Below are 26,908 nucleotides of genomic sequence, written 5' to 3' on the forward strand. Positions count from 1 at the left end.
TCTGAGACTTATTCGAGAAACACTAATAAAAATACTGAAAATGCAGGATCTGTCTGCAAGACTGAATTCAGTGCAGGACACACTAAAGGAGTAAAGGATGTGCAGACTCCTCAGAAAGCCTGCACTGTGCCGTCACACATCCACACGGACCGGACGGCACAGGAGGACGCGTGAAGCAGACACCCGGGGGATGCGAGGAAATTGGACGCATGAGTCAGAGCAGGAGACTGTCCACCAGCCTGCTGGCTCCTGACCTCAAGAGTGTGGCAGGAATGCAAGTTGTCACAACCCCGGGGCCTTCCTGGAAGACAATCTGTCAATACGTCCGAATCCCACACACCCCCCCTTCGCTGTGGCGAATCCAGCCTGTTCAGGGTTGTCCCGCTGATGCTGCATAGAAGTTGAGAAGGATGTTAGCAGCATCATTATTTGTAAATAGTGAGGGTATCCGTCAATAGTTAAATAAATTAGGGTTCACAGGAGGAAGTATCAGGCAGCCAAAAACAGGCTGACGCAGCCGTGTGTCGGCTGCTCTGCAGAGTTCTGCAAGAGGCGATTTGAGGCTGTGAAATCCAGTGCTGGGCAACGTGCGCAGTATGACCTTCTAGGGTAAATTAAAAAAAAAAACCAAAAAACCAGTATGTGCCTGGGACGCCTGTCCGAAAGGGCCAGTGCGAACCGCGTGGCAGTGGTTTCCTGCGGTGGAGAAACCCCATCGCTGGCGCCTCAGGCGTGAGCGCAAAGGAGGAGAGGCAGTCCCCCTGGAGGGGGGCAGGCTGGTGGCTGAGGGGAAGGGGGCTCACGCGAGGCCCTGGGAGGCGCGGCCCACCTGCAGGTTCCACGTCTGCTTCACGTATTCGCGGATGAGGTTCTCCTTCAGGTCCTCGAAGGGGCCGCTCTTGGGCTGCACACCCGGCGGCCGGTGCACGGGCTTGGTGAGGAGGCAGACGAGGCCGTCCAGCTCCTGGGAGTGGTAGGCGCAGAGCTCGGCCGGGCTGCTGTGGGCCCTGCCGCCCGAGATGGCGTACGAGCCGTTGAGCTCGCGCTCGATGGTGTAGTGGTGCGCCTTGCGGTCGTGCGCCACCGACAGCGCGAAGCCGCCCAGGTAGTTGCGGCTCTGGCGCAGCAGGTAGAGCCCGTCGCTCATGCCGCCCTGGACCAGGTAGTCCTCAGCCTCCTCCCGGGTGATGTTGCCGAAGAAGAAGGGCAGGTGGTTGGCGGTGTCGGCCATGCCTGCGGCGTCTCCTGGGGCCGAGGGCGCGCGCGGGAGTCCCCCTGGCGAAGCAAAGGCAGGACAGCGGTCAGGACCCGAGCAGCAGGAAGCGGTTTGAGCGCCGCGCCTCCAGCGCTGGAGGTGAGACCTCCCGGGGGTGGCGGGTGCTCTGCCGCTGGGCCTCAGGGCTACAGCCCTAACGAGCGCGCCTTCGTGTCCTTCCTGCCCACATTACCATCAGCTTCGCAAACACATCCCTGCAATGTTGGACCAAAACACAGCACATTGGACCAATATGGCCAAATTATTATTTATTCTTCTTCTTATTATTATTATTATTATTGTTAGTGGAGGCAGAGAATTCTGAGACTAACTAAAATGAGATATCCCCTTGCAGAACAGGGCTTAGGAGCTCACCTGACCGTCAGCAGGGCACAGGGGCAGGACCCGGGCAACCCACTGTTCTCTTGAGATGGAGAGAGCTGTAAACACACACTGGCCAGCCACCTGCAGGGAGGATGTTACCGGACCCCCACCCGAACACTCAGGGTCTACTGCGTCGTACGCTGTAACTGGACACCAGACACCAGACACCAGAGAGCTGAGTACGGGCCGCATTTTCATATCACGTAAGACCTTTGGCCGGGAGGTAGGATGGGCAAGCAGCTGCGCTGAGGCATGAAAAGTGACACCCGCCCAGAGTCCCAGGCCTCAGCGACACGCCGGCTGCTCCCCGCCCTCCCCCAGACCACTTCCTGGCCCCCGCCTTGTACCGTCCGAAGGGCCGATTTTGAAGACACAGGGCAGGTTCCACATTTGATGGGGACACTGTCACAGAAAGAGATGCTTCTTGCACTGAACAGACGCACACTCCAGAGGGGAAGTGCGAAGGCAGTGGATGCGCTTTTGAGGGGAAGACTGACCAGCTGCAGTTGTAGATAAGAAGGATCGATACTGTCCGTCCCAGAAGTACCCAAAGTGGTGCACATCTCAACCCGAAGGGGCTTGTCGTGGGCGGAGAAGTATTCAGATGACTGCACCTGTGTGTCTAGGAGCGAGGCACCTGCCCCTTCGTGTTACACACACAGAGACATGTGCGCACACACTGCAACACACACACCCCGCCCACATACAGAGACACAAACCCATGTGCACACACGATTACATGAAACAGCCTCTTCTCGATATGCATTACACTGCAGAACGTAACACCCGCCTGGCGGGGGCAACAGAATTTTCTCCAGGCAACATCGCCAAATCAGTCTTCCCGAGCGAGCCCCTAAAAAGACACGGCTCGTATAATAATTTTCTCGTTTGCATCTCTTAAGATTTGACTGTCGATGATTGATTTTTCTTCGTCGAGGTTTCTAACCATTCATCTCGCAACAAGCTTTTGTTTTCTCTTAAAAGTACGGTCCACGTTGGCTTTTAAACAAGAGACATCCGTGAGACACCGAGAGCATCTCTGGGAAGACAGGGAGCTGATGTGTCTTTTGGAAGCAATGCTTCTCCTCTGCTTCTGTCTCCATCTCAGGCCAAGCCCTCTGTGTTGGTGGCATTGTAGGTTTGGCCCCTCCGAACCCTCCACCCCCTCCGTCCCCCATGTCATATTGGAGGCTGATGTATTACCCGACTGCCTTCCCCAGCCCAGGCACTGCCCCGGCCAGGAGCCCAGAGTCCTTTGAGGGTCCCTGCTTTCTCTCCGGCTTCCTTCCCAAAGGGCTGTCTCTCTGTGTACGCATCATCACTGTTCGTTCTGACGCATCAACTCCGCTACACGGCTGTAAGCACCGCTCGCCTGCCGGCCCCATCCCTGGCAGGCCCAGTCCACGGGCTACGGCTCCCCCTCCCGCCCCCTTGCTCACACACCCCCTCTGCTTGGGGGACACGCCGTCTTGTACGCCTGCCCCAGACGCACCCTCCTCGCAGCTGTCCCCACTGCTCGGGACCCCATGCAGAGCTGCCACCCACCACTGGCCTCAACTAAAATCTTGGGTCTTCAAAAACAGTATTTTAAGTGTTTACAGACATTTTTTAAAACTTTACATGAATCTGAACAATGATCGTTTTTAAGATTCATTGGTTTGCCACTAATATTTGCATCGGCGCGGGCCCTCTGCTGGAATCCCGCGGCGCGGCGAGTCAGCGTGACATGACGGGCCGTGATGAGGCAGCCCCGTGCTCCAGGCCCGGGTGGACCCTCCGACTCGCCCCTGAGCAGGCGGCACCTTTCCGGCCTCCCTGGGAGGGCGCAGGCCTGGCTGCTCCTGGAGACACAGTGCCTGGCCCAGCAGCCCTCCCCTTCTGATGGTGCGACTTCCTGCGCTGCAGGTGACGCTGGGCATGGGCCTGAGGAAGATGCCCTGGGCCCTTGCTGCTGGCGGTGGTTTTCATAATAGAAATGGTTTATCGCGAGGACAGCTGAGGGCACGCACTCCTGGGCTATTTAACTTGGGGGGTGAACACCAGCTGTGAGGCCCTGCTCGCATCTCCTAAGGACCAGCTCCTGCCAGCGGCCGGCTGGGGCCCTGTCCACGACACGGGCCACGGTGACAGGAGACGGCCACCTTTGCTGCAGCCACCGTCCACAGACGCTGCGTGGCCACACTGCTGTCCTCAGCCCTGCTCCTCAGGCACCATCCCTTGCTCCGTGTGATAAATCAGCACAGACTGCAGCTTCCCCGACGTGCGATGTGCCGTGCGCTTCCCTCCACCCGCCCATCGACTCGGCCCCGCCCTGGGTCCCAGGCACGGACTACGTCTTCCTTCTCCTTGGACCCCAGGGAAAGCCCGTAGCTCAGACTCCATTTCACAGCCTTTGGGATAATGTTCTCAGCAGTGCCTACAGCTTGCTGCCTACTTTGCGTGTGTCCACTTCAACATTCTCAGTTCTCTCTCTCCACGTGTGAAATCACTTCGCGGTCCCCACGGACCAGGCCCCTCAACTCACCCCAAACTCCACCAGCACCTTGGTTGCGCACGTCTGCCCAGGTCGCCTCGCAGTGGAGCTCCTCCACCCCCCATCTCTGCCTGGTCTCTGCACTGCACTCCATGAACCTGCTCCTACCATTGTCACCAACCTCTAAATGGCCAACCTCAAGGTCACTCCTCAGGCCCCATCTTGCTTGACCTCCCGGCAGCGCCGGACGCGGCCCAGCGCCCCCACATCAGGGGGTCAGCCTCTCGCTCGGCTGACCCCTCTCCCCTCCGTGGCTCCTTCCTTCACGTACTCTGCGGCCCAGCGGCAGCCCCCCCGCCCGTGGCCCCCACTGCCGCGGATGTGCCTGCGGGTCCCACCCGCACCTCTCTCGCCTGAGCGCCCAGCCTGAACGCTGCTTACCTGGCGTTTCCACCTCAACGTCCAACAGGCCACTCAGCCTCCAGGAGCCCCCGACGGGGCTCCCAGTTGCTCACGCACGGCCCTCCCTCGGCCCCTCCTAGCTGAGGAAACGCCACCGACTGCACCCAGTTAACGGGGACGAGACCCTCGGTGCTCTCGGGGCCCCTCGCTCCCCCTCACCGCGCACATCTCAGCTAATCCACTGGGTCAGAAGAGAGCACGTTTTCTTTCAGATGCGTCTGTCCCACCTGCAACGGGCCCCCTCGGGAAGCAGGGAGCTCCCTGCAGGGACCGAGGGGCTCCGTCAGGCGCTGGGGAGTCTCCAAGGAGGCTGGGCCAGCTGGTCTCCAGGGAGCCTCACCAGTCTTCCTCGGAGATGCACCCCAGAGCCGCGGCTCCTCCCTGCTTCCTCCAGCGCCGCCCGGGGGCGGGCCCGCCGCCTCGCTCTCCCGTGGACGGAAGGCTTGCCTGCCTCCCGCCCGGCCCTCCTCGCGGTCCGCTCCTCACACAGCAGGCAGAGTGACGGTGACAGGCCGTCCCCCTCTCCCCCTCGCGCCCCAAACACCCATCCCCTGGCCCTGGAGCCCTGCTTGGTTTGGCCTGAGCTCCGCCCCTGCCCCCCACATCTTGCCCCCGTCCGCCGGAGCTCACCCCGCCCAGCCATACCACCGTCTTCCAGCCCTGCTCACTGCCCTTGCTCCCGGCTGGCTCCCTCCTTCCCAGGCCTGTGGTCTCAAGCCCATGTCACCTCCTCAGAAGGGGGTGTGTGCGGACGGCCGGGTCTCAGGTGGCTTCGTGCCCCCGTCCACCTTTCTCTCATCACATCTCCTTCATCACAGTCACCACGAGCCCGTGCTCCCCCCTCTAACACGTAAGCACCAAGGTCTGGAAGTGTCGGCTTGCACCCCAACAGTCAGGGGCTCCCCAGATGCTCACAGAACACCTGCTACAGGGAAACACGCCGAGCATTCCTTTTTAGAGCTTCCACACACACATGCTTTACATTCTAACTATAAACGCTCACTGTGTGGCTGTGTTTTGCCCCGGGGGGGATTACGGTGCCAGAGTCAAGAGCCTCGGAGAATAGGCACCCAGCCCCCTTCGAGAGTCCCCGGTCCCCAGTGGAGCCCCGGGTCCCTGCACGGAGCTCGTGGCTTCCTGAGGGGACCCCTCCCGGCGTGGGTGGGACGGGTGTGACTGGTAGGAAAGGCTTTCTCAGCGAACTCTCCTCCTCCAGCCCCATCCTGTTTGCCCACAGGACACACAGAATTCTTCCAGTTCCTATTCCCCGAAACAACCTTCAAGCAACCTGCTGGCCGCTCTGCTCCAAGTTCCCGCATCTTCCCTCATCTGACGCTGTCCGCAGAGCATGCACTCAGCTGGTCCCCTGGACCCGCACAATCCCATTTTCCCCAAGACCCTCTTAAAACCGTAGCTGGCTTTGATGCTGCCACTGCCAAGATCTAAACACGCAAGTGCACGGGGCCCTCCTGGGCTGCACCGGTGGCCCCCAGACACGGCCCCGGGTGGCCCCAGCTCCCGGCATCCACTTGGGCTTCTGGTTAATGAAAAGGCGCCCTACCACATGCGGTCAAAGCACGTTCCCCAGCCTCGATTTACACACTGACGGCTGCCTTTGCCCCTCACACTCCTTGTGTTGGTCTCACCCATTTCCATCTGTCACCTTTCATTACATCAGCACAGGGCGTACCGGCTTTCTCGACCTCGGCACTCCTGACACCGGGACTGGATCAGTCTCTGCTGTGGGGGCTGTCCTGTCCGTTTCAGGCCGGGTCGCTGCGAGCCTGGTCTCCACCCACGACAGCCAGCGGCCTCCCCGGCTCCCCAGTCGTGCCAGCCGTCTCCAGACACTGCCAATGTTCCCTGGGGCAGCGTCCCCAGGGGTCCCCTGGCTGGAAGCCACTGTGTTCCCGGTTTGGGCTGCTCACAAATCGGATGTGTTCTTTCCGTTGCTCTAGCATCTTCACCGATAAACTGGATAAATGAATATCCCCTTATCTGATTCATTACCATTGTCACTCTGAGCGCAGGACAGGGAGGGTTGGAAAGGGACAGGGCCCTGGGGAGGCGACTGTGCACTGGACCCAGAGGCAGCAGAGCGGGGGGCAGAGCAGAGGCTGAGAGTCGGGCAGGGTGGCGCCTCGTCCCAGCTCGCGTGACCCAGGCACATTAGCCCCACAGTCCTGTGCCTGTAACTAACTGCAGTCGTGACAGAGAGTGTCGAGGGGTACCCCTGGCAACTGGCACCCCGCGAGTAAGGGTTCCGAATGGAAAATCACGGGATGGTGAAAGGAAAGGCATGGGGAGCACCTGACAGGGGAGAGAGAGAGACTGCGCCTGTGTGCACCCCACAAACAGACTCAGAACTGAGCTGGAGACAACGCTTTCCCGCTTGAAAACCCTGCCTAGTCAGCTCAGGCTTCATCCTGCACTCGGTGCGCTCTGAGGGGTTACATCTAGAAAAGAGTCTTTGCCTTCCTGGGGCTTTGATTTTGGCGGCCCCAGCCCCGAGGAGCCCCACCAGCAGCCTGCAAAGACGAATTATTGTGACAGTTGAAACCAACGAGCATCCTCGTGTCTTGCACCTTTTACTTCAGCAACACCGTGTCCTTTGGCTCTTCCTGATGTGTTACGGTCCCCCTTTCAAGCAGGCTCTTGTCATCCACGTCGCCCACCCCGGGACCAAGGCTCCCTGCACAACCGTTGCCCTGTAAAGTGCCTTTAGCTGGAAAACATCACCTGTGTGGTTCTATCTTATCAGACGGTAGTTTTGTAGCCAAAGCTCCCCAACATAAACACAATTTTTCAGATAAGATTTGAGCTAATTATTTTTTGGGAAAAAAAAAAAGTCATGTTTCTGGGGGCCGCCTGAGTGTAAGATTCGATACAGCTGCTCACACCAGGCTTAGCAGATGGAAAAAGCTGTCTCAAACCCGTGACTCTGGTGGAAGGAAATTTCATCCCCTGCAGAAGAATGACCAGCGCGAAGTCAACGTGATGAACAGGGCTGGGCTCTGCATCCCCCCCCACCCCCGCTCCTCAGCCCACCCCAGCTTTAAAACCTCCTTTTCCCTTGTCTGCCTCCCCAGAGACATTAGAATAGACAGATACTCCACGAGGACCAGTGTTTTAGCCCATCGTTCCCTGCTGCTACCCTTGTGGTTGGGAGGAACAAACCTGCCTCCATGTCAGCTCTGTTCCTTTGACTCTAACCCTGGGCTCTGTCTCCTGGGCTCAGTCCTGCTGGTTCTGCACCTTTTGTAAAAGACTGTTGCCTCTAGCCTGAAATAGACAGGAGAGCCCATTCTCAAGGCTCTGGCCTGTAAGGGTGTAACACTTTCCCATTCACATAAAGATAAAAAGTTGCAGAACAGAAAAGGAGGTTTACAGGGACACCATGACCTGATCCACAGGGATGGCTGCAAGAACAAAGGATTCTGACACCAAGAAGTTTGCACCAACCAACCACACCCTGTCCCCTTTTTAGTATAAAAGGAGCCTGAATTTTGACCTGGGGAAGATGGTTCTCTAGGACATTAGCCCCACATCTTTTCAGTCTTCCCGCTTTCTGAATAAAGCCTTTTTTCCTGGCCCCAAGACCTCATGTCCTGCTGCACTGGCCTGTCTGTGTGGCGAGCAGAATGAGTTTGGACTCAGGAACACCCTAAGAATGGACCTCCACCTTGCAAAGCTCTGTGGAGACTTAAAATGTACACCCAGCAGGCAGCCTCCAAGATGGCTGCACTGATGATCGCCTCCGGGTATCCAGGCCCCCGTGCGGCCTCTCCTGCACAGACAAGGACTGACCACGCAGTGACACTGTGGGATGCTTGACGCTAGCCTGTCAAGGCTCTTACAGCCTTTCCCTGGTCTCTGGATTGCTCACCCTGGGGAGAGCCAGACGCCAACTCACGAGGGTGCTCAGCAAGCTCTTTGGGGAAACGGAGGCGTCCAGCCAACAGCCAGGACGGAGGGGGCATCTCGGAAGAGGGTCCTCCAGGCCCTGATGGGACCTCAGGTGATGCAGCACATGTGACTGCAGCCTCATGGGAGACCCCGACCCAAACCGGACCACCTCAAATTGCTGACCCATAGACACTATGAGGGGTAATCAATCAGTGCTGTTGTAAGCCACTAAACTTAGGGTAACCTGTTACAGAGCAAGATGTAACTAAGACCGCACGTGGACTAGGGCCGGGAGAGAGAAACACTGGCCCTTCATAAGTATTTGAATCGTCTGATGACAAGCAAGGCCCCCCAGGCCGGGGAGTGAGTGAGGCTGGGTTCTGGTGGAGTCACAGTAGAACTTTCTGGTACTAAGGAGGGAGGAGGAGATAAGCCTCGAAGGTCAGGAGGGAGAGGCCCAGTGGATGCCCCTAGGAGCTGCCGCCTCAGTCTGCTTTCCTCCATCCCCATGGAAGATGGTCAGAGGCACTGACCCCAAACGCTGCAAAGGCCACGATACCGGAGCCTGAGATATTGCAGAGCTCAACTGTCAGATGAGTTACTGCCACTGGCCACGTCGTAACTCACCCATCTTCAGTTTCCTCTCCTTCCCGTCTTCCCTCCCTCCCCACCGTGTCGGCATGGCTACTCTGGGCTCTGTTCTCTCTCCATCCTACGCAGGAGACAAAGCGCGCGGTCGGCCCTCACTGTCTGCAGTCATTACATTCTATAAAGTCACTGGGAAACAATGGATTTTCAAATACTGAACCAACGCTCCGGGGAAAAGACACCGCGAGCTTCCCGCGAGCCTCCGATCTGTGACAGTTTTGTCAATAGATCAGTACACAACCTTGTTATATGTGTGTTCCTGTTTAAAGAAACTTCACTCGTATATATTGCTGACTTATGAATGCTGCGCTCACAGCCGCACTATAACTCAGGCTGGAAGGAAGCTTACCTAGCGCATGCTTCTCCATAAGGGACATCACAGCCTTCGTGCACTCAGAGACATCAGACAGCACTTCCGCAGGATGACTGGGGCCACCCAAGATCACCAGCAAAAAGCACCCCCAAAATGCAAAAAAACCATGCCACTAAGTAGACCATGAAAATGCGCCTGTTTGCAGAAGGACCTGAGAGATACGAGGGCAGGACGTCTCCTGGTTCAGCCTCAGCTGGGAACGTGCATCCTGGGAGACTCACGTTTCTCGCTGGCCTGTGCACGTCCACACATGAGCACACAAGGGCAGTTAGGGATCGATGCAGGGGTGGCAAATATAGTTCAGCGAGGAGGCGACTTCACAAATCTGGAATCCGTGAATAAGGAACTGACTTCCCTCCAGTCTCCCCCACCTGCCCAGAAAAGCCCCCACCTCGTGGGCAGATACACAGCGATGCCTGAATACAAGACTATGTTCTTACATGTCTTATTCTTGTCCCCTAAACCTGTGTTCATTTCAGGGCTTTTCAACTCGGCATGGAACAGTACTTATGTTTGTTTGTTTTTTTTAAAATTCTGTCTGCCCTGGTTATCGCCAGCCCAGAACTGCGCTCTAAGGAGTCTGCTTTTCTTAAGATCCATCAAACCATGGCTCCTGCAGGTGCTGCCACGTCCACAACAGGGTGCAGCCGTTTCTGCTTCCTGCAGAGAACATTTTTAACAGCACTTCGCACACTAAAGCTGGCGGATTTCTCACCGCTGGGCCACAGTTTCCCCACCTAATGTGGACTGAGGGGACAGCGGCAGGAGTAAATGGTACTCTGGGGACACGACACCTGGGGACAGTCTCAGCCAGCACCCCACCATGCAGGGGAACAAAATCAGGACGTTGCTAAAAGGCATCTTGGCTTATCGCGTGCAAAGCCACCCAGCCATCCGTCAGTGCACAGAAGCCCTGATACAGTTTGCCTGGGAACTTCCTGGCATCTAGAAGCCGAGAAATGAAGCATTAGGATTTGGGTAAAAGGACAAATTTCCCCTGCGGTTTTGATTAATTTTCATAAGAAAGAGGAAAGAGCCGGCCCAGTGGGAAAAGAGATCTTGCAGGCTGATTAGCTGTGAGGAAGGACCAGGCAAACGGGGATGCGGTGGGACCAGCCCAAACAGCGCCAGCAGACTAACCCTCCACTGGTCTGCAGAGGGCCCCGGGCGCTGCCTTCTGCAGCAGGATCTCACCGCCCAAGAGAAAACCCATGTGCAGACCGATGGCCACAACACGGAGACACAGAACCCCCAGCACACAGCCCGAGCCGGCCCCATGTCCACCTGGCGTCCTGCGTGATACCAGCTTGCCCTTTGGGAGGCCACCTGCAGGGCTGTCCCCAGGTCCCCTGCGGCCTGCTGGGCCGGTCAGACCTGGCTTCCCGAGGCAGACCCAGTCACCACGATTTCTCAAGAGCGGCCCCCGTTCTGCATTTGCGGTAAGAAGCAACAGAGCTTCTCAGATAATGAGACACACATTTCAGAAACAGAATGTAAATCTAAGGCTGGAGAAGATGACGCTTTACTAATATTTAGACACAGAGGGGATGTTTCAATACGTGAAAACGTTATCCAGACCTTTCAAAGTTGAGTTCTTTGGCCTTGCCGTCGAAGCATGAAGGTCCTGAAAACGTACCCAGGAGAGACGGGTGTGTCTCAGCCAACATCTGGATTCTCCAGCTCCACAAGGGATGTTAAGGAACTTCTTTTCTGTGCCAACCCAGTATTTCTCCCTCAACGTAATTAGCACAAATCACAGATATCATGCCTGCATAAATGTTACCTCTCCATGTAAACATTAACTCTTAACGTATTTGGTTACAGATAAGCAAGTGGCCCACCATAAGTGAATTTAACTTGAAAATACGAGTCATTGATTCCCTCAGTATGCTTGCTGAGACCTACTATGGGTAAATCATTTTTGGGGTGCCATGCGGAATAGAAAGGGGGCCGTTCTGCCTCCAGACAGCAAGCCAGCAGAGGTGGATCACGGGTGGCAGGACCTGCTCCAAGGGCCCTGCTCCCCTCCTGTTAGGATCCAGGATCTCCACTATCCACACCTTCCCTGGCCTCCCAGCACTACTGGCCAGAGCAGATTCGGCTTCCTGGCAGGAGCCCTTGCTCACCATGCCGTGCGTGCACTTCTAGAGTGTGGCCCTCAGGGCCCCACCGCAGGCTCAGCCTTGGAAATGGGGGTCCCCTCCCAGCTCGGGTACACAGGTACAGCATAGAGATGGCAAGCCTGGGCTTTAAACAACTTCCTATTGATTTTCAAGCACCCTCCCATTGGAGAACTTCTGCCGTCATCCGCTATTTCACTCCCCCAGTGAGGCTGGCAGAGAGAAAAATGAGTTGATGACGTCTGCCTCCAGGATGTCGGGGTTGGGGGGGCAGGAGTCAGGGGACGGGACGGAACTGGGCTGCCACCTGCCTCAGCAGGGAAGGGTCCCGAGCTGTGCCTGCTGACCCCTGGGCAGGGAAATCCCGTTCCAACCCCATTGGGGCGGGAAGGTTACCCCTGCACGACTCCTGCACCAGGCTGGATTTATGCGCGAGTCATCCAAAGTGAGCTAGACTTAGCGCAGACTCAGTGAGCGGGGGCTCGCGTCCAAGGTGTCCCTGGGTGATGCCCCCCCGTGCTCTCCTGAGCAGAAAAGTAAGGGGGGGGGTGTTGCAGCCACTGGGTCGAGGCCTGGGTTGGCCCCCAGTGGGACCCAGGATGTCCCCCTACCCCATGCACTTCACTCAGGCCCCGTGTCCTGAAAGTCGCCTCATCACGCACTCTGCTCTAGGGAAGGACGAAAGCCGCAAAGTCACAGACGAAAAACCTCACGCTGAGAGGGGCCGACAGCTCTCACCCGCCTTCTCTTCACCTGTGCCGGCCACACAGGGAACCTGAACAGGCAGCGAGGTGACCGAGTCCTCCCTGGTCCTGCTCCAGACGGCCCTCCCTCCAGCCCCGTTCCCGCTCAGAGAACAGAGACCCCTGGCGAGGCCGTGGTCACCTCGCAGTAGCCTGGCCTCCCCGACCCTGCTGGGGGCGACTTGCACAGGTTTCCAGGCCCTATTTTACTTCCCTGGGCCTCCGCCTCATCCGTCCGACACTTGCAGGGACCGTGCAGCTGCTGGAGAAAACAGCCCCCGGATTTAAATGAAAGGACACGCGCTATCGAGGGTTAAGACACCCAGGAAGCTGGGCTACCTGTGTATTCAAAGCCACCGTCCCTTTTTTGTAGTCGGTGAGAGAGTAATTGTGGGTAACTCAAGATTGCCAGACACTATAGAGGCTTATGACAGTGTCCTTAGATTTCATAAACGTGTGACATAAATATTCCAGCGCTTCGCTGGGTAGCCAAAGCTTCTGTGAAGGAGGGAGCGATGGCTTGAGCACAGAGAAACCGCAGGCGAGAACAGGATGCAAAACGCCTGAACCCCCTCCTCCCCACTCCCGGGCGCATGTGTCTGGGGAGCGCTGGCTGCACAGGGGGGAGAACACAGGCACAGACGTGACCCTCTGCCACCCGGGCGCGGCGTCCTCCCCGCGGGCCCCACGGCGGCAGAGCGCGAGGGCGCCGCTGGGGAGGCGTTGATTCCGAGCACTGGTCTCCCTGCGGTTCTGGCTGGAGCCGCAGAGCGGACGCGGGGCGCCCGGGCGGGAAGCGGGCCTTAACGCCAGGCCAGCGGGGATGGCGAGCCAGCCCAGGGCGCCGGTGCTGCCGGGCAGCGGGCCTTCTCCCCCGGCCGCAGCCGACCAGCCCCGGCACGTCCACACGGAGCAGCGCCCGGGCCGCCGGGACCCAGCGCCGGGGGTCGGGGGGGGGGGTGCCGGCGGGGGCGCGCGCCCTTCCGGGGGTCCTCGCTAGGCCGCCCCAGGGAGGGCAGGCCGAAGTTGTCCTGGCTGTTTCATATTTAAAAAAAGGCCAACATTGTAAAATGACTAACTCAATAAAAAAAGAGTAATAAAATAAAATAATAATAATAAATAAATTTTTAAAGGGAGCATATACCAAAAAAAAAAGAAAGAAAAAATAATAAAGATTAGAGAGAGAAAAAGACCTTTCAATTTTTAAAAATTTTCATAAAATTCTTACTTTTACTCATCTTTTAAGTTTAGTCCAAGAACCTTCTATTTTAAGTGTGAGAACCAAAAAATATATTTATTTATTTTTAACATTTTTTATTGATTTATAATCATTTTACAGTGTTGTGTCAAATTCCAGTGTGGAGCACACTTTCTCAGTTATACATGAACATATAGATATTCATTGTCACATGTTTTTCAAAAAATATTTTTAAAGTTAATTTTTTGCTTCCGTATCACTAGTAGCTTATTACTAGCATGTAAGTGTACTTTCCATTGTGTCTGCTGATTGCACATCCAAGACAACGGCTGAACTCTCTAATTTGTTCTAATACGTTAAAAAAAAAAGTTCTGGAGTTTTATACAGCCAATCACAGCACTGTAAATGAAAACACGTGCATTTCTTCCATCTTATTTATTAATTTATTTGTCTGTTTGTTATCTAGTCACCAGCAAGAAATTCAAATGCAATTTTTGCTCCCCTAAGTGTGAGCAGCTTTTTCTTCATAATGTCAAGTGGAATGCAGTATTTATCTTAGAGAGATATATTTTCTGTAGGCCTGTTTTTGTAAATAGATGTGATTCCTCTAACTTGAGATATGGGAAATGGTTAATCTGTTTTAATTTTGGATAAATATTAAAATGAAAAAGAAACCTAAAAACAACAACAACAAAAAGGCCTCGGGTACTATAAGTACCAAATTCCACCTTCAGCAGGTTGGACTGAATAGGAGAGAAATCCTAGGAAAGGCTTGCTGGAGACGGCAGGACACTAATTCATGGCTGGAGACTGGAGAGGCAAGCAGACACGGTCTTTACGGCAGGGAGGCCAGAAGGGTCCCTGACCCTGCTCCCAGACCTCCTGGCCGGCGGCCACCCATGGTACCAGCAACAGACACAACTGCACAGAGGGCTTTCGGGAAGCAGAGCTTGGGTTTCTCAATCCAGGCTGTATGGGAGAAGCCCTAGCCAGGCTTCACCCTCAGTCAGGCAAGAAGACATCCCCAGAAGTGTGAGGTGGAGAGGCACCGTCTGCAGACGCCTGAAGCTGGAAGGAGTCCAGTGGGTGGTTTGCTGGGGTGCGCAAAGATGTGTTCAGAAAAGTTAACAGGAGTCAACCTGCCCCCGAAGCCAGCAAAAATGACAGCTGTCTGCAGAACACATCATCATTTTACAGGTGGTAAACCCGAGCCACAAAGAGGTTTGTTTAGTGTTGATAAGGAGATGACAAAGATGACAAGGATGGCAACGAGAGGCAGCTCCGTCGCGGGCATTGGCTGGCCCGTGTGCCATCCCCAAAGGACGTGGCTACTGTCATCCTCAGCTCGCAGACCTGGACACTGGGCTCAGAAAGGTCAGTTACCTCCGGAAGAACACCCAGGAGGCGGCAGGAGAGCCAGTGTTGGAAGCCAGCCCTCTGTTAGCTGCAGTCTTTGGAGACCCTCAAGGGGGGTGTGAAAAGACACCTCTATCGGCACATCCAAATGCAAGCTCAGGGCTTCTCCAGCATCGGCGTCACTGGGAACTCGTGAGAAACGCAAATGCTCAGGCCCCCTCTGTGGTAGAATCGGAGGCTCTGGGGCTTCGGTGGGGCCCCGGGACTGTGTTTTCACAAGCTCATGTTTGAGAACTTTGGCCCAAGAACTCCACCCATGTCCCTGCTCAAGACAAACATCTCCGTCCTCTCAGAGAGCTCTCTCCTCTGCACTCCTGAAGGTAACACAGCGACGGTTCCATGCATCTTACGCTCCAACCTTTCAAACGTGTCCACTCTTCAGACGAAACCCGATCACACCACTTCTCTGCTAAAGATCCACTACTGTCCGTCCTCTGATCTCAGGGTAGACATGCTCCTGTCCCCCAGGGTCCACATCAGCTACCCTGTGTGATCTCACTCCCACTGTCCAGTTGGTACAGCATCATCAGATGCTTCCAGACCATCCAACCCCCCTCAAGGTGCCACGTGCCTTCCTTTTGTAATACTGACCACAGTTTTCGCTTAATTTTAGTTTACTTTACTTAGATGTGTGTGATTATTTGACAGATTCCTGTCTCCCTGATGAGGGCTGAGATTATATCTATTTATCTCTCTCTCTTTTACTTTTAAAATAAATCTTCCATTTTAGGATGCAGCTAGATTTACAGAAACATTGCAGAAGTGGCACAGAGAGTCTCCATGTGCTCCACACCCAGCTCCCCTGTCAGGAACGTCTGACATGACTCTGGTACGATTAGTGAACCAGTTGTGACAAATGATAAATTAAAGCTCATACTTTATTACCTGCTTTGCGTTTCCTTAGTTTTTACCCAATGTCTTTTTTTTTCTGTTCCAGGACCCCACCCCAAACGCCATATTGTATTTAGTGGTTATGCCTCCTTAGGCACATGTTGGCCACGGCAGGTTCTCCGACCTCCCTTGTTTCTGATGACCTTGACAGTGTCGAGGTGTATCGGTCGAGCAGTTTGCAGAACGTCCTTCAGGTGCGGCTTGTCCGATGTTTTCCTCGGTTGGCCTGGGGGTTATGCGTTTTGGGGAAGACAAGGGTAGAGAATTCTCCTACAGTTTATCAAGGTGTGCGCCACCAACGTGATGTCACCACTGATCTTAATCTTTGATACTTGGCTGAGGTGGTGCTTGTCAGGTTTCCCCACTCTCAAGTTGCTCCCCCACCCCATCCCCTTTCCATCCCATCCTCTTTGGAAGCAAGAAACTCTGCACAGCCCACCTTAAGGAGAGGGAAAGTGCATTCCACTTCCTTGAGGGTTTGAGATTCTTCTGCAGGATAGATTTATCAATTCTCCCCTACTTACTTATTTATGTAATAATTTGTTTTTGGAAGCATAGATTCAAGGATAATTATCTTATCCTTTAGGTTATAATCCAATACTATTCTATTTTGCTGGAGACACCGTCTCCAGACGCCTGAAGCTGGAAGGAGTCCAGTGGGTGGTTTACTGGCATGTGCAAAGATGTGTTCAGAAAAGTTAACAGTAGTCAACCTGTCTCCAAAGCCAGCAAAAATGACAGCTGTATGCAAAAAGCATTATCACTTTACAGGTGGTAAATCCATAAATAATTTGTCCAATGGTTCCAGCTTGGCCATGGGGAGCACTTCCCACTGGCCCCTGCGTCCCTTTGACACACCTGCATGACGGTGAGGTTTTCTGTTTTGTTTTTTGAGGTCTTCCTTACTCCTGGCACTACAAGATACTCCAGGCTTATCTTCTCTATTTCTTGCTCCCGTCCCAGGATCTGTGAGTTCTGTATTCCTTTTCATTGAGAGGGTATTAGACACCAAGATCTGGGCACTGGGTGTGCTTGCTGCCACTAGGGTGTCATTGTGTCTGGACCCTCTCAGATGATACAGCAAGGAAAAATGTGTGTGTGTACCTAAGCTGCACATGTACACACAGCTAAAGCATTTTTGGATCCATCCATCTGTATCCATATTAATGCCAATGGGAGTTCAATCCATCTGTCCGCTTCTATTTTCTGGGAGAAAAGAATTGTGGAAAATTGGTCTAATTTCCTCCTTAAACGTATGGTACAACGCACAAGGAAACCATCCGAGCGCAATGCTTTTTGGGGAGGGAGGTTATTCATTATCGATTTAAATAGAAAAGGCAGGGTTCTTTAGGTGGTTTTCTCCTTCTGAGAGTTTCAATAGTTTGTATCTTTCAAGAATTAGCCCGTTTCATTCTTCACATTGGTGAGACTGGAGCTGTCCACAGTATTCCGTTACTGTCCTTTGCTGTCCACGGGACCCGTAGTGATGACCTCTCTTTTATTTATAATATTGGTAATTTGCGTCTTCTCTCTCTTTTCCTGTTTGTCTTGGCTAAAAGGCTTATTCATTTTATTGACTGCTCTCAAAGAACCGCTTTTGGGTTTTGTCGGTTTTCCATGCTGTTTTCCTGTTTTCAGTGTCAGTGATTTCTGCTGTAATGTTAACCATTTTTTTTCTTCTCGTTTCAGATTTAATTTGCTCTTTCTTTTCCCTGTAATTTTCTAAGGTGGAAGCACAGACTATTGATTTTATATCTTTCTTTTTTCACAACTAGAGTTTATTTTAAAATTTTTTTTCATGTTTATACAATTTTAAAGGTGACTTGCCATTGACAGTTATTACAAGATATTGGCCATATTCTCCATGTTGTACAAAGACATCCTGAGCTTATCTCACAGCCAGCAGTTTGTACCTCCCACTCCCCCATCCCTATGTTGCTCCCTCCCCCTCCTGGTAACCACTAGTTTGTTCTCTAAATATGTGAGTCTGCTTTTTTGCTACGTTACATTCACTAGTTTGTTGTTACTTTTCAGATTCCACATATGCTCCTTTTATGTAATGTATGCCCTTAATGCTATAAATTTCCCTCAAAGCACTGTTTTTAATGCATCTCACAAATTTTGACAAATTTTACTTTCATTTTTATTCAGTTCAAAATATTTAAAAATTTCTCTTCAGACAGACTTCTTCTCTGACCTACAAGGTATTTAAAAGTCTGGTGTTTAATTTCCAAGTATTTGGGGATTTTACAGCTGTCTTTCTGTTACTGATTTCTGGTTTAACTCCATTGCGTTCTGAGAACATAATGTGTATAATTTTTTATTCATTTACCTTTGTCTACATATGATTTTTCAAGAATCTGCCCTGTGTTGGTGAATGCTGCCTGTGATGGGAAGATTATGTGCAGGTGTACTTGGAGCTACCACAGGTCAGGGTCCAGACAACCACAAGAAAGCAAATTTCACAGTAAAGCATGTCATGAATATTTTTGGATTCTCAAAATGTGCATATAAAAGTTATGTCTCCACTATACTAATCTATTAAGTGTGCATTTGCCTTATGTCTTAAAAAATCATGTACATATCTTAATTAAAAATACTTCATTGCTAAAAAATGTTAACCATCAACTGAGCCTTCAGCGAGTCATAATCTTTTTTGCAATAGTAACACTAAAGACCGCCGATCACAGATCGTCATAACAAATATAATAATGAAACAGTTTGAAATATTGTGAGAATTACCAAGATGTGACACAAAGACACAAAGTGAGCAGATGACAAGGACAGGGCTGCCACAACCCTTCAACTTGTAACAAACACAGTATCTGTGAAGCACAGGTAAGTTAGGTGCAACCGAATGAGGTGTGCCAGTATTTTTCCATTGTCGAATTGAACGTCTTATAACTGACAAGCAGATCAAGTTGGCTGACAGTGCTGCTCGGGTCATCTATCTCCTTACTGATTTTCTATCTACTTAACAAGTCAATTACTGACAGATAGTGATGGAAATCACCAATTGTCATAGTGGACTTGTCGCTTCTCCTTTAGGTTCCATCAGTGTTTGCCTTGTGTATTTTGACGCTCTTTTATTATGTGCATACAGGTTTAAGATCATTATGTCTCCTTAGATGACTGACCCCTTCATCATTATGTCACATGCCTCTTTATCCCTGCTAATCTTCCATTTTCTTAAATCTAATCTGTCTAAAATTAATACAACTCCTCCAGCATTCCTTTGATTAGTGTTAGCATGGAGTATCTTTCTCCACCTTCTTCCTTTTAACGTATGATTTTATATTTACAGTGGGTTTCTTGCAGGCAGCGTGCTGTTGGGTCTTGTTTTCTGATCCACTCTGACAGTTTCCGCACTTTAATTGGGGCACTCAGACCACTTGCATTTAAGGTGATTATTAACTTAGTTGGATTAATACCTACAATGTTTGTAACTTTTTTATTCACTGCGTTATGTTGTTGTTTTTTATTTTCCCCTTTGTTTCTGCTTTCTCTGGTTTTAATCAAGCATTTTATATGATTCCATTTTATATCTTCCCAGCACATCTCTTAAAAATTTTTAGTAGTTGCCCTGGAGTTTACAATATGTATTTTAAAATCTAAATCCCATTTTCAAATGACACTATATGGCTTCACATATAATACAGGTATCTCATAACAGAGTATTCCCAACTCCTCCATCTGAGCCTTTAAATCGATGCTGTCATTCATTTCACTTAGCCACATGCTACACTCACTCAATACGCTGTTACTTCTATTGCTTTAAACAGTTACCTTTTAGATTCAGAATATGAAAAACAAAATGTCTTACTTTATCTTACTTTTTTTCCCTTCTCTGATACTCTTCCTTCCTTCAGACAGATCCAAGTTTCAGACCTATATCATTTTCCTTCTGCTAAAGAACTTCTTGATGTTTTCTGTAGGGTCAGTCGGCTCATGGTGGATTTTCCATTTTTGTTTGTCTGAGAAAGTCTTTATTTCTCCTCTACTTTTGAAGGATAAATTGAGTTGTAGAGAAGATTCTAGGTTGGTGCTTTTTTCTTCTCCTTTCAGTCCTTCAAATCTTTTGCTCTAATTCTGGTCTGCATTGTTTTTGATGAGACATCTGTTACAATTCTTATCCTATCCCTCTCTAGGGAAGACGGCTTAAAAATTTTTTTTTTCATCTGGCGTCTTTCAAGCTTCTTTCTTTGCCTTTGATTTTCTGCTTTCTGTGAGCTTCCTGGGTCTGTGCTGTGATGAATACATTTCTCTTCCCTTTCAGCCTGCCGCGCACATTTTTGCTGAAAGCGAGACCTATGGTCTCAGGTAATGGGAACCGAGGTGGGCAGGCTTTTAGGGCGAGGATTCACTTTAATCTGCTAGCATTTCCTGTTTTCTGCAGCTCCAGGTGCCAGACTGCACATCCCTCAACTTCTTCGCGTCTCTCCTACTGACCCCCCGAACTTCCTTCTCGGAGGTGTGCATGCCTCGCAGCTCTTTAGCTGTGACTCCCTGTTAACAGGCTAGACTCCCGTTAGTGTGCAGCTAAGGTGGGCAGGAAGGGGGGTCCCTCAACATCCCTCTTCTCTGTCTGTCAGTGAGCCGAGGCTGGGGGGCTGCGGCCGTCACAAGTATTTCTTTAGTGGCATTTCACCATGAGAACTTGGTGAGGTTTGTACGAATTGTGCATTTTCCTTTTCTGTATTTTTGATGCTTTGACGTCAAGGCCTTGCTGCTCCTGGGGAGACTGCTCCTCCCAGGGCTAGCCATGTCTGCAGAGAGTGAAGGCGTCTCCTACAAGTGGGTCTTTTGTATCCAAACCAACCAATCCCCCACCCACCTCGTTTACAAGCCAAGCCACCCTTCTGCTGCCCCCCCCGTCATCCCAGGGTCAGGTACCAGGCAGCAAGGGACAGCCCCTATGCACCAGCGCCTGTGGAAATCACTCAAACTAGCCAATCTCAAGCCTGCTTGCCCTGTTCGTTCCTACAGAAACCACAACAAAGGCTCCTGTCCGCATTTTCCCCTCTCCCTCTGCCTCCTGACCAGCCCTGGTGCTTCCCCCTGTGGCCCTGCATGGTGTGCTCTGCCTCCTATTTCTAGGCACCTGTGAGTATAAAAACTTCTATGCTCATGACAGTGATTTCTGTGCCTGTGTCTTACCACACCTGAGTAGAACGCATCCCAGGTGCCCTTCAAACAAGGTTTCTAGAGGTAAAACCCAAGGAAGGGGGGACCCTCTGAGACTGTGACCCACTGGAGTCTCTCTCTCTCAAACCAGTCCACTCTTGGCCTGCAGCTGTTCACCAAGGTGACCATTCCCGGTCCCCGTCTGCCCACAGCTCCAGCAGCTTCTGCTCCAGGTAAGTGGGTTTTGATGTCTCTGGGTTCACCTGTCTCCTCCAGGTTTCTAGGTGGCACTCTACCCCGAGAGCTCGGTTCTCTGATAGTCTAAGAGGAGTCACTGATTCTATTAGTCTGGCTTTGTCTTATTCCAAGAGTAAAAGTGACAACACCTGTTTTAAGTTCTTTACTTGTTGGAGCTGAAACTGGAAGATGGTGTCTCTTTTCCTTCCTGTGTACCTGGTGTCTACCCTGTTAGAGATGGCCCACGGACATCTGTCAGATAAATCAATAAACGAGTGAGTCATTAGATGTGATCACTCGATAACAGAGGGTCCACAAGCACGTGTCAGATGAAAGAATGAACGAACGATGCAGATGTGATTACTCTGTTATAGATGGTCCACAACCCTGTCATGAATTTAGGAATAAATGAATGATCCAGCTGTGATTACCCTGTAACAGATGGTCATACTTATGAATTTAGGAATGAATGAGTGAATGATTCAGATGTGATTATCTGGCCCATAAACACATGTCAGATGAATAATGAATGAGGGAGTGAGATGTGACTGCAGTTTTATACAGACAGGTGCCCTAACTGCGCATCTCAAATCTAAGGCATCCATAAGTGCTCCGAGGTGCTGAGACACGTCCACCCTATGTCACTGCAAATCACCAGAGACCCAACATCCTCCAGGGTCCTCGTGCTCGTCCTCGGATGCTCAGTGCACACCCCTTCCATGCTTTCTCCCTGGGAGCTCTGAGACAGTCCTGAACTACTTCTGCCTGAAACTACTAGGTCTCATTTATTTCATGAAGGACTGAAATGCAGAAGGAAAAATGTATGTGTCTTTCATACTCCCTCCTAATACCACACTGCTAGAAAACCTGGATATGTCCCATTTAGATGCCACCAAGTGTTATTTTTCCACCTGGATAATCAAAAAACCATAGTCTTGTCCCAAATTTATGGAGATGCCGTGAGCCTTATCTTCTTAATTCCCGTCTGTCCCTTATGCACAACCTTGAACAAAATGTGAGGTCAAAACCAAAAACACTACAATAACTCTGCAAAATTAAAGGTGCTCTGAAGGCAAGGTTCACACGCTTCTCTTTCACAAGCAAGGTCAGGCTGCGTTGTCTGTGCCTTAGTCTAGGCAGAACCCTCTCGTAGAGACACAGAAAGCCTGGGTACGTGGGGTGGAGAGGTGGTCTCTGACTGTCACAAGTCCCAGCTCAGGTTGGAATCCTGGGGTTCAAACACTGAGTCTCAGATTCCTCTTCCGTAAAATGAGGACCATGGTGAAACCCACCTCCAAGAGCAGCGTGGGGATTCCGCTGTCCACCCGCATGAAGTGCTCACAGCAGGCGGCCTGGCACCTGGTCAATGCCCCGGGTTGGCAATGAAGGTGGGTGTCCTAGGAGCAAGCAGGCTGGTGGCTCGGAGCGCACCCTCACTGCTTGGTGGAAATGACCTCCTCGTGTAAGCTGTCTCACCCACTCAGCCCTAGGACGGCACGCTCCCACGTTCCTCTTTCTCGGCCCCTACCTTCCGCGGCTTCCAGCAGACTCGGGGCGACACCGTAATTACAAGCTCTCCTGGTGCTGATCGTGTTAGTGGGGCAACTGTGTAATGATCCTGCCCCTTTTCAAAGAGGATTATTGAAGTGTTTATGAACAAAATCTTTTATAATATCTGTAGTTTCCTTGGAAGGCACTTTAGAAAAAAAATATGGCAAAATATTACCACAACTAAGCTCTGAGTATACGCATGATCACTACACCCCTCTCCGTGTGTCTGCGCGTTACCAAATATTCACGGTAAAAAATGGAGGTTTTTTTTCATGCAAAAATATTTTTAAAAAGAGCATAAAACCCATCTTACATAATATGGGCTTCAAAGACAAGTTTATAGCATATCCCCATCAGCAACCACTCTGACTGCACGGGAGCCCAATATTGCACACGGATAAATCAACGGCAGCTTGGGGCAAGAACGATCAGGAAAGATGCTCTGGTGCTTTAAGGATCTTCCTGGGCCAAGTGGGGATGGCCGCAACACCCTAGACCCAAACGCCCACCCTCCAAGCACACACAGAGACGAAGAGGACCAAAGCACAAGGGGCGAGAAACTCTGAAAACACAGAGCCTTCACCAAGCACTCCCCTCTGACTTTATGACTTAAAGTATTTTGTTCACAGAAACCTCCAGTTGCTACAATGACCAATGCTTTACCTTCTGAAAAACAACGTTCTTTGTCACAAGAATTGTGTGGGTTCAGCATTGCCCAGCTGAGGAACGGCTTTGTTCCACCAGAGGAGGCCCTTCTTCTCCTACTGGCTGTGTGACGCTCACCTATTTAGGGGGCGCTGTTTCTGTTCGTACTGATTAGTGTTCTGTTTTATAAATTGCATCTAGACTGGAGGAACTATCCCAGATAAAAACCAAAGCTTTGAGCCTACTTCCGGTGGGACCTGGAAACTCTGCCTTGAGCGTTGCTCAAAGACACAACTGGCTTCCTGGAGCCACTCCAGGCGTGGACCTGTCCCTCCGCACCTGAGCTGTATGATGCCCCAGGACCTCACTGGAGGAAGAAGCCTGCAGTCATCCTGCTGTGCAGAGGGGTTTCTGCCTGACAGCCTTCTGAGCCAGCCCGTGCCACGAAGGACCTGTGACGACCTGGAGGTCTGAACACCGCGAGTCTCGAGGACCTTCTGGTGGGCGTGCGTTCCAGCACACCGTCACAAGCCGCCAGCTGTGCAGATGGAAGGGAACCTGCCTACAATCACTGCCTGGTTATGAGAAAGAGATTTACTTAGACGTATTGGCTATGAAAACTGATTCTTTCATACAGATACATAAATACATACACACCCCCAGGAGTGGGACTGCTGGATCATATGGTAACTCTATTTTTAGTTTTTTAAGGAATTAAATTCATTCTTTATCCACTTTGAGGGACTCCGAGAATATTCACATGGGGCCTCAATGGTCACGAACAAACTGCATGGGAAGGAACAGGTTATCGTAAAAATCAAAACAAGGGTGACGAGGTACGTGTATTTGGAAAATCCATGTTTCAGTTCATTTCAGCCTCTGATAACCACATCTCCCTCGCTTTGCTTGGCTCTCACTAGCTGGCTCCTGGCACTCGCAAAACCGTGGACCGTACTTACCTTTGCCAAAAAATCAGTCCATGGCGTGAGAAACACCCGTCTGGTTTACTGTCGTAGCTGCCGGCCCTTGCTGCAGGCGAGCCGCACGTAATCAATGTGCTGTGCGCAAAGCAACGCAGCAAAGCAAGCGAGAGGACAGACAGGCTCCACACACAGAGGGGCCTGCTGCTCCCCGGCTCCCCGGCTGCGGGCAAGTTACTCTCCACAAAAGGGGTGTAACTTCTACTTTATTTGGAATATTCTTCTTCTAGGAGAAATGAAGGCCAAAATGGTAAACTGGCCACGTTTGTGAATTATGAGTTGTGTTGCCCTTTTCTGAATTTTTTAAACGGCTGCTGTGAAGAGTAAATGAAGTTACAGCTGATCAAGGCCTGCTGCTGGTCCTGCTCTCTCCTTCAACTTGACTGTGAACACCCTGAGCACAGAGAAGGACATGGGCTACTGGTATAGCCCCCGCACCCAGCACCATTCCTGGCTGGTGGGAGGTAGCCAGTAAATCAATGTGATGGACAGGTGAAGAAGCCAGCCAGCAACATGGCCCTGGTGGCCAGGCAGACCAGCGAGGCTGACAGAAGTCAGGAGAGCCACATGATGACAAATGCTGGAGAGGCTGTGGAGAAAGGGGAACCCTCCTGCACTGCTGGTGGGAATGCAGTTTGGTGCAGCCACTGTGGGAAACAGTGTGGAGGTTCCTCAAAAGACTAGGAATAGACTTACATATGACCCAGGAATCCCGCTCCTGGGCATATATCCAGAAGGAACCCTACTTCAGGATGACACCTGCACCCCAATGTTCACAGCAGCACTGTTTACAATAGCCAAGACATGGAAACAGCCTAAGTGTCCATCAGCAGAGGAATGAATAAAGAAGATGCGGCGTATTTATACAATGGAATACGATTCAGCCATAAAAACTGACAACATAACACCATTTGCAGCAACATGGATGTCCCTGGAGAATGTCATTCTAAGTGAAGTAAGCCAGAAAGAGAAAGAAGAATACCATATGAGATCGCTCATATGTGGAATCTAAAACAAAAACAAAAACAAGATCAAAAACAAACAAACCATAAATACAAAACAGAAACAGACTCATAGACATAGAATACAAACTTGTGGTTGCCAAGGAGGTGGAGGGTGGGAAGAGATAAACGGGATTTCAAAATTGTAGAATAGATAAACAAGATTACACTGCACAGCACAGGGAAATATATACAAGATCTTGTGGTAGCTCACAGAGAAAATAATGTGACAATGAATATATATACATATGTTCATGTATAACTGAAAAATTGTTCTCTATACTGGAATTTGACACAGCATTGTAAAATTATTATAAATCAATAAAAAATGGTAAAAAAAATGTGCCACATGAAGCTTTTTGGTCATTCTGAAGTTGTTTGCTATTTATTTGTTTGCTTCTTACTGTTTCTAAAGAAACCTAGTTGTTTGACAAAAAAGCTGCTCTAAGCTGCCCTGTAAGATCAATACCAAAATATCAGGCAGCCTGGGTGCTGACAGAGGAAAGATGTCATGACCCCCTTCTCTCTGAAATCACTCCCCAAAAAGAACAAGAAAGAGAAATGGAATGGAGTTAGCAGACGCCCCGCACTCCGAACAACCACCTGCGGGAACAGAGCCAAATGCATCAAAGGCTCATGCTGGGAGCACGAAAAGCCTTGAGGAAGAGGGTCCAGGAAGAGGGGCCACTGCAGACCTCAGAGCCTGCAGAGCCAGGGTCCCCCCGGGCAGGGGGAAGCCAGCCAGCTGCCGAGGGTGGCGAGGAGGTTCTGAATGGCTAGCAGCCTCCCTAAATGTTAAACCAATTCTCTCTCACGTGCGCGTGCGCACACACACACACACACACACACACACACACACACACACACACACAGACGCACATACACACAAAGCATTACTGAAAATGAGGAAAAGATTCTGTTCAGGCTGGAGCACAGCCTGGGCTGCCCCCCCGCCCCGACGTGATTCATTTCCCAGAAGAGGAACCTACCCCGGGTCGGTACAATGACACTGGAAGAACAAAAGGAGAGAAGCAACAAGACGAGCAAACGGTCCAAAGAACGCTGGCCAGAAGACCGCGCCGAGAGGCGGAGGAAGTCACGACCACGCCAGGCGCCGGGAAACCCGAGGGCTTCGCGGAAGAGGCGCTGGCGACACAGCAGCGGGAAGCGGCGACGCGGGAGCCGGGGATGAGCGGGGGGGGGGGGGGGGGGGGGGGGCGTGTCCCCGGGCACAAGCGCAGAGCGCGGCGGGCGGAGCGCAGGAGAGACGTGGTGTTACCTGTTACCCCAAACGGCAGGAAGAGAACAGACGGGAACACTGACAGGAGAACCTGGCGGGCGGGATGGAGGAGCTCAGGAAAATGAAACAAAAATGGACAAAGAGCGAAAGAATTCAGCAGAAAAGTACTAGAAGGACAAAGGAGATCCAAAATATGAGACCGATGTCCCTGAGGGAGAGAATTTAAATGAAGGGGTGGAGCAGAGGTTTGGAGCTGTAATT

General features: G+C 51.4%; 1 protein-coding gene across 2 annotated transcripts in view; it reads right to left on the reverse strand.

The window, feature by feature from the left end:
• Positions 1-26,908, reverse strand: part of SYK (spleen associated tyrosine kinase) — a 90,561-nt gene that overhangs the window by 48,833 nt on the left and 14,820 nt on the right. For both annotated transcript variants that reach the window (XM_074355736.1, XM_074355735.1), the window contains exon 2: positions 830-1,275. In XM_074355736.1, the coding sequence (XP_074211837.1) occupies positions 830-1,231 (402 nt within the window). In that variant the 5' untranslated portion in view covers positions 1,232-1,275. The remainder of the gene's footprint in view (positions 1-829; positions 1,276-26,908) is intronic.

The sequence above is a fragment of the Camelus bactrianus genome, chromosome 31 (genome assembly GCF_048773025.1).
Source record: "Camelus bactrianus isolate YW-2024 breed Bactrian camel chromosome 31, ASM4877302v1, whole genome shotgun sequence".
NCBI lineage: Eukaryota > Metazoa > Chordata > Mammalia > Artiodactyla > Camelidae > Camelus > Camelus bactrianus.